The sequence below is a fragment of the Micropterus salmoides genome, unplaced genomic scaffold, assembly GCF_014851395.1.
Source record: "Micropterus salmoides isolate LMB-PRFRI ecotype aquatic unplaced genomic scaffold, ASM1485139v1 Ms_hic_scaffold_2, whole genome shotgun sequence".
In the NCBI taxonomy this organism is placed as follows: Eukaryota; Metazoa; Chordata; class Actinopteri; order Centrarchiformes; family Centrarchidae; genus Micropterus; species Micropterus salmoides.
In genome coordinates this window covers 41,910,035-41,918,070 of record NW_024041150.1, presented here as the reverse complement: position 1 = coordinate 41,918,070, position 8,036 = coordinate 41,910,035, and the positions used below count along the sequence as shown (strand labels likewise).

Genomic DNA, 8,036 nt, shown 5'->3' with positions numbered 1-8,036 from the left:
TCCCGTTCCCTCCTGTGTTTAGACCTCTGCTGTTTAGCCCTTTTGGTTTGCTAGTTTGATGTTCAGTTTAGTTCTGCTTTACCCATTAGTTAGTCTAACTTGTATTCATTTAGCTTTATATTTGATTTACATTAATTGGACTCTCTCGTGTGGGTTTTTTGTGATTCAGTTTGCCATTTGTCCGGCCATCTGGGTGATTGTATGTTAATTTGTTTGATTCCTATTGTTTTTAGTTTATATTTTTAGAGCAGGGTGCTATCTTGTTGGGAGGGTAGGTACCCTGGCAAGGTCCCTTCACTTTTTTGCAGGTGAGTAATTGCACGGGGACACAATATAGACTGCGCAATTTTGCCGTGAGTAATGCTGTGAGGTTTGCAGTGCTACACTTAAAGTGGGTAGTGGTAGCACTCCTCAGTGTAGTCTGCCTCTCCACAAGTGACCTCTGCTTAGTTTTGTATAAAGTTATTTTGCAGGGGTTATATTAAGTTCCTGCTTTATCTGAATTTATTTTGAGGTTATCAAATTATCAATTATCAATCCTACCATTTTATCAGAGTTCTAATTGTGTTTCCTTTTTTTTCAGCACTTCCAGCTTCCAGTTTGTTTATTACTCTTGCTTCATTAAAAATAAACACATTTGGTATTTTGAAACACACCTCTGCCTCGTCAGTAATGACCCTCTGTGCCCTTTTTCTACATTTTCTCCTTTTAATTAACTCCTTAATTAATTCCCTAGGTCGTTAAATTTGTCTTTTATTTAATTCCCCCTTCCTGGTTTTCCAAGCCACATGTGTTGCCTTCAAGTTACCATTAACAGAAAAGTCTGGTGTTTTATTACATTATCCTTACTGTTGAAATGAATAATATTGAAAATGAGTGGTTAAAACCTAATACAGATGCCAAATACACAAAAACACAATGTATTCATCTTAAAGCTGGAGAGTGTTTAGTGAGAATCAGTGTCTCCATCTTCTCTGAAGCTACAGCGTGTCTGCAATAAAACCTCAGACCAATCCGAGTGTGATTTCTCTTTAGTTTTGACCTCACTGCCGAGCTGCACAAAAGGAGAGCAAACTTCTGTCAGCGTCTGAAACTCACTGACTGTGTCTGCCTGATAGAGAAGTCAGTGCTGAGAACCCAGCTGGAAGTCAAACAGGAAGGATTTAAGAGTTCAGAGCCTGATGATGATACAAAGACACAAACTCGGGAGTTTTTTCATCTGAGAGGTTGATGGTCTGTCTGACCCTCATCCTGTGGCTGCAGACACTGAAATGAATTAATGCAATAAATAAAATGTATTTAGCATTGAGGCAAGAAAAAATAAAGACTTGTTTGAGATTTTAAAAGAAACTCTATGACTGAGGAGGATTTAAATTTCTTTGTCGTCTACTGAGGGAAATAGGGAACTCTGGCCTCCACTCCAGCACAGTAGGTGGCGGTGATGCACCTTGAACTGAAGAAGAAGAAGAAGAAGAAGAAGACTGCGGAACCTTTGATTTGTGATGATTTTCAGTCGGACATTATTGTGTGCAACCGAAGCAGTGCCACCTGGAGGCCACTGAAGAAATACATGAGTCTCTGGTCAAACTTGAGACTTCCTCGGAACAAATGGAGACAGTCAACGTGTGTTTGTCTCCTCGGTGGACTCTGTGGACTATAAACTGGCCAAAACAGAGATCCTGAGAGGATTCATCGCAGAGAAACTGACAACAGCCGCGCAGGAAATCTTCGCGGTTGTGGAGAGAACCGTAGCCGGGTACGAGGAGGAGGCTTCGGGTCTGAGGCAGGAGATCGACCGGCAGAGGAGGCAGCTGGAGGCGGTGCTGCAGCCTCGGGTCTCTCTCTGTAGGACAGGTGGGGAACAACTGTTGCTTCAAACCTGCACCAAACTCCATTAAAAAATCTGGTTATTTAATATAAAAATCTTAACCAGGGGTTTCCTGGACCATGATCTTTTTATTTTTTAATAGAGAATTTTTAATGAGCTAATTTTCAGTACTTTTAATCTGCAGTAAGATTTAATCACAGTTAAATTTCACCCTAATGGGAACAGTGATGGAAAGTAGTACAGTACCATGTTGTGGTACTTCTTTGCGCATTTAGATTAACAAAATATAATAATCAGATGGGTGAATATTTTTATCTATTTAATATTGATTTGGCAAAGCTGAAGAACAGAGCTCTGATGGTGATCTAGTTTTCTTGCATTAAAAACAAACCCTGCTGTCTGTTTCTGATCCAGATCACCAGTTTCCTGTCTGTGAGCCGGCGGCTGGAGGAGCAGCTGAACTCCCTGCAGAGGAGGAGCAGCAGCACAGATCTGAGCAGAGTGCGTCTTTATATCCACTTTAACATACTTTTCTGCCGCTTGATACTTCAACTCAACCACAGTTTAGAGGCAAATATTGTACTTTTACTCCACTACCTTTTATTTAATACATTTAGTTACTATGATGCAAAATATAAGAATTATAGTTTAAGCACTATATAAAGTAATTACAATTAGCTCCACATTTACCAGCTGTAAATCTATCTGGTTTAGGCCTAGCTTACAGTGTTATTGTTGAAGTGTATTTTAAATTGTGTGATAGATGGATAGATGTATGCTTATATCTACTAGGCAGGTTATAGTCTATCTCTTTCCACCTACCCTGTAGCCTATGTTCAGTCCTTCTGGTCGCTAACAGAAAATTACACAAAACATGCACGGCATGGACAGATATTAGTCTGGACAACAAAGATAGTACTCCACAGTGAACAGATGGTCTGGAAGAAGGAGAACCACAAGCTCCAGCGACCACAGGGACTGCACATAGGCTAAAGTGTAGGTAGAGAGCTTTTTTACAGAGTGGTAATAGTACTTAATTGCACCACTGTACTCTTCTAAAAGGTTAAAGAAGAAAAGCTGCATGAAGCACATTTTGTTGTCTCAATACATCGAATATAGCAAAATACATTTTTTGACTCTTTCTCCTTTAACGTTTTTTTGTTCAGATGTGGAGGACTCGGGGAGCCGGGACATCCTAGGCCACGCAGAGGAAGAGGAGGGTGAAGATGAGGAGGAGGAGTCTGCTGAGGAGACAGTACAGAGAACCAGCCTAGATGAGGAGGATCTGGGGAACCCGGATCATCAGATAACAAATACAAGGTTCCACTATTATATAATGTTACCCAGTATTACATTAGTTATGTATTTAAGGGAATAACGCTGACACACAGAATTAAATTGAAGGATTTTTATTTTTTTTAATTGTTTGTATTATTTCCTTGCAGAAGTCAGTCTGTGAAGAGGAAGCACAGGAGGCGGAGTCATCTAGACCTCAGAGTGGACTCCCAGAGCACAAAACGAGGTAAGAGTCCAACAGAAAAGTGTCCCGTCAGGATGATGGGAGCATGCGTGGTCCAGTTTATTAGGTACAGCTAGCTAGATTTAAGTCATGTTACAAATTCTCCTTCATGAAGGGTTAAATGTTCGGTTGATTATTTTGGAGGACGTAGTTTGTGCTACTGTACAGAGAGGTGTTTGTTCTTTCTAACACTGAGCAATGAGGAGATTATGGGAGATGAAGCAAACGGTGTGTTATATTCTCTGCTTTCATTCAGGTTTTTGCTCTGAATGTTTGGTTTATTACCTTTTTGGATGGAAACTTGTCAGAATGACTGACTTTTTTTAAACGTTTGTGTCCTTGAACGCTGTGATGGACGTTCAGGTTAATGGCTGTTTACAGGAGCAGCACCTGCAGGAATGATGTTGTCTTTGTTTCTCAATGTTGCCCCCATGACCCCCCTCTGCTCTAGGTCTAGGGTCACCTTTTTCTAAAAGGTACCGACTCTGTGTAAAGATTATTGCTTGTTTAAATAGATCAGGCAACAAAGGGTGTTTTAGTTTAGTGATCTGGTGACAAATGTTACCAGATGCTCACTTTTTAACAAAGGTTTGTTGAAGCAAGTTTAAAGTAACCCATTGATTTTATTGTGTTTGACTAAAGAGCATTGTAATTAATACATTCACACATTTTTTGTAATCTTCTACGCTTTTTTTCCCCTCCAAAATATGTGACTACAAATGAAAAATGACACAGAGGAAATATTCGACCCAGATTTAGTCCATTTACAAGAAATCGTTCTGATTCATCTTGTATCTGAATCTACTGTTAAATTCATTCAAAGATCTCATTTTACAACTTACAGTTTTTACACTGACATATTTGCAGCTGTGTAAAGGTCAGTGTGGATAATCATGTCTTGGTACACCGCCCCGTATATTAGCTGAATCTCCTGCATCTCAACCTCTGTGCAGAGTGGCATGACTACAGTCGCCTTTTCTACTGTCTTGCTTAAATGCACAGTGGCTGGGTTTACTACACGTCTTCCAGCAATGAGCTCAACAGGAAGACATTATGCTGGCTGAGGTGTCTGTTCACTGCAAGCTATTCGTATAAATGTCTGTCTGGTTGGGGATTAAGCGAGGAAACCTGAATGCATGACTATTTGACTTGGGATGCACCGATCCTATACTGATGTCAGCCTGATTCTGACTCAAATAGCTGGATCGGGTACTGGTGACAAGGGGCTGATCTATTCAATTCAATGACGCGCAAACTACGCAGTGCATCAGCAGTACCCCGGTAGACCTGAACATTTTGCTAGGAGAGCTAACTGAGCATGGATTGAGCTACTTGCAATATCTGCAAAACCAATATTTCCCCTGGTGGCTGTAGCACAGCAATATATAACATAACCATCTTAATCAAGCATCTCCAGAAGCAGGAAACAATGTTTAGAGCAAGCCTTACACATAATGATTCCCAGTCTCATCCTCACAGTGAGGTAGACAGGTTATTAGGTTGGTATTCTATATAACAGCTTTCTATTGTTTGGCTGTGCTTCCTGTTAGTGTTTCCACACCACTTTGCACATATGCTAATCTTTCTGCTCGAGATCCAAGTATGGAGTAAGTTACATTCTGACATGTTACCCGTCTGCGTGTCGTGGCAGAGCAGTCGACTCCGTGCTGTCGACAACTGCAGGCACGTCGCGGTTCCTCGCAGGTCTATTTCAAGCAGCCGACTATTTAAAACGATAAAATATTCATTGTGTGCTACATCAACGGAATTATCCGAAAGTCCTGCAAGGTGCGGACAACTCGGCACAACATCAGTGAAGCTGGGGCTCGGTCTCTTCAGCGAGTGTTTCTATTCTCCACCTACACGCGCACACACACACACGCACACACACACACACACGCTACGCCTACACATGCGCACTGACCACCCAGGGTTAGGATTACAGTTCTGGATTTATTCGCTCACGTTAAAAACATTTAATTAAAGTTTTATTCTTTATACATTTTTATTTACATCATTAAATGTTGAAATGTATATTTCAATAGCCTGTATATTAACTTATTGGGAGGAAACTGGTAGTTCTGTGTAAACTGAGCACCCCCATATCACCAAAATGGCATGATCCTTGTTTCGCTGCGAAGCTCCCGCCCATCGAATCTTCGACTATTCGGGGTCAGTCCTACAACATTGCATGTCTCTCAAACTGTCTGCTGGGATGGAGACCGAGGCTCCACTGTACAGTTTTCTAAGAGGTTTTTCTGCCGAACACCAAACCACTGTGCTTCACATACAGCATATCAGCTGTATTATTACGTGACCAAATCCCAACCTTTTGTTCTCCTAAAATAGTGGCATTTCAGCACATATTCACATGTCCATTGCATACTAAGAGGTTGATTGCCTCTTAATCTTTTAACTTTGCTGTTCAAAGGTCTTTGTGCCACAACGCGAGGTGTTTGTTTCTTCATCTTGCTCTGACTCTGAATCACGGGAGTCAAATAAAGATGAATGCTTCGGTCATCTGCTGTTTGCAAACATACATTAGCTACATTAGAAGATAGTCCTACATTTTATATTGTATTCTACACCGATCAGTCGTAACCTTATCACCGCTGACAGGTGAAGTGAACACTGATTGTATCCTTATCATGGCACCTGTCAGCGGGTGATATATTAGGCAGCAAGTAAACAATTTGTCCTCATTAATATGTTAGAATATCCCCAAAACGGTCTGCGGTGGTCAGTACCTAACAAACGTGGTCTAAGGAAGGAAAAGTGGTGAGCTGGCAACGGGGTCGTGGACGGCCAAGGCTCATTGATTCATTTGGGGAGCGAAGGCTGACCCGTGTGGTCCAACACATGAGCTGCTGTAGGTCAAACTGCTGAAAAAGTTGATGCTGGTTCTGATAGAAAGGTGTCAGAACACTGAGTGGAGTCATGGCCTGGACGGGTCAGGGAGACCTTCTTATAGCTGATCGTTGTATATTTCTATTCACAAACAAATTATTACAGTAACCACGACAACCTTTGTGTTTTAATTCAGTAGGATTTAACAGCAGCACAAACTACATCCTTCAAATGATCATATAATTTAAATTATACTGCTTCCTGTTGTCTGAAAACATTTCTAAGATTCTTCCGTCCCATCTGCTTGCTTCTTCACGTCTAAGATCTTAGTAGTCTTCCAAAGACATGTCTCTGTGTATGTGTGTGTGTGTGTGTGTGTGTGTGTATATATATATATATATATATATATATATAAATAATAATATGCTCATCTCGCTAGTTCTGCTGTATGACAATGACCTTGTGTGTGACTGCACATTGATTAGATTGAAGGTTGATCCCGTGCGAGGTCACACTGATACTGAAGAACTCGTGAGACCAGAGCATATCAACACAGACATGTTCTCCTTCATCTACTCAGAATTTCTTTAATTTGCTATTTTTCGTGTCTTTGCTGCTTTCTTCTATACTACAATGGCTGGACGGCGTCTGACCTTCAACACCCCAGAGGCTCCTCATGAACATGGTCTGTCCCAACGACCAGTTTCAGCCAGTCCCCCAACAGACGACAAGCTGCTGGCTGCTATCAGTGGGTTGTCTCGCCAGCTGACTCAGTTTATTGCCGATGCGAGCCAACAGTTCTCTGCACTGAACGCCAGAATGTTGCCCATGGAGGAGAGGATGGCTGTTCTCGAATCCAACAACTGCTCCGGTGTAGATGAACGCAAGAGGAAAAGACGGGTGAAGAATCCAAAAATCGCGTAAGACTCGGTCACTACTAAAAGCTACAACCGGCCAGAATCAGTGGAAATTTGTTCACGAGTGACTTTACCGTCTTGCCTTATGTCACAGGAGGCGGTCCGTCGCCTGCACAACTCCGAGGCAAACTGCAGGCGCTATGATGCTGAGCAAGGGTAAGGTTTACAGAATAGACATTTATTCTGCTGTGTACAAGTAAATATTGTTTTTAATTGTTCTTTGACAGTACGTTTGTTTTCACAGACTGTGTTCACCTTCTAACGAGGCGGTCACGTCCCACTTGGTTGAAGCTCTGCAAGCAAGTCCAGATTTACAGGGTGTGAATAATGACGCCATTTTGTGTATGTAGCCTAACGCTGACTTTTCTTTTTCTTTTTACATTCACTGGGTCTATGCTATTTATTTTTTAACACACTCAATTTTGTTTTCCAGCTGCTTGTAAGACCCATTATGAGACAGTACGCAGAAACTTCCGGTACAGTCAGCCAGATCTTGCTGACAAGGCGACGGCCATTAAGAGTTCTGCCCGGTGTCGGTCGAGAAGGAAGCGGGTAAGATTTATTGCATTAGATCAATGTGACGATATATTTCAGTGAGATTTGTGCAGCACGGACTGTCTGTTCTGTTTGTTTACAGCTGCTGGCAGCGAGGCAGAGTGTACTGGCGGCAGACGAAGTGGCGCTCTGGAAAGGCGTCACTATAGATCTGATGTCCGATGAGGAAGACGGCAGCTTTGAGGGGGTGTCGGGGTGGATTGTGAGACCACCGAGCTTCCGCAGCCAGGAGCTCACCGACCTCTGTGCCACGCTGCAGGCAAGGCTGGAGGCCAGTCCCAAGTACACAGCGTTGCATCACAGACGCCTGCATAAGGGGCCGTACTCGACAGAAAGCCTCCACCACATGACTCTGAGGTGGACAGACATT

At 42.3% G+C, this 8,036-nt stretch overlaps 1 protein-coding gene across 1 annotated transcript; it reads left to right on the top strand.

The window, feature by feature from the left end:
• The first annotated feature begins 1,441 nt into the window (after positions 1 to 1,441).
• On the top strand, positions 1,442 to 7,988 carry LOC119911979. Its single transcript, XM_038730950.1, has 10 exons — positions 1,442 to 1,499; positions 1,594 to 1,854; positions 2,243 to 2,329; positions 2,995 to 3,148; positions 3,274 to 3,350; positions 6,862 to 7,114; positions 7,206 to 7,267; positions 7,356 to 7,429; positions 7,545 to 7,663; positions 7,749 to 7,988. The coding sequence occupies exons 1-10, from the start codon at positions 1,442 to 1,444 to the stop codon at positions 7,813 to 7,815; spliced, it is 1,212 nt and encodes a 403-aa protein (XP_038586878.1). The 3' UTR covers positions 7,816 to 7,988.
• The last annotated feature ends 48 nt before the right edge of the window (positions 7,989 to 8,036 follow it).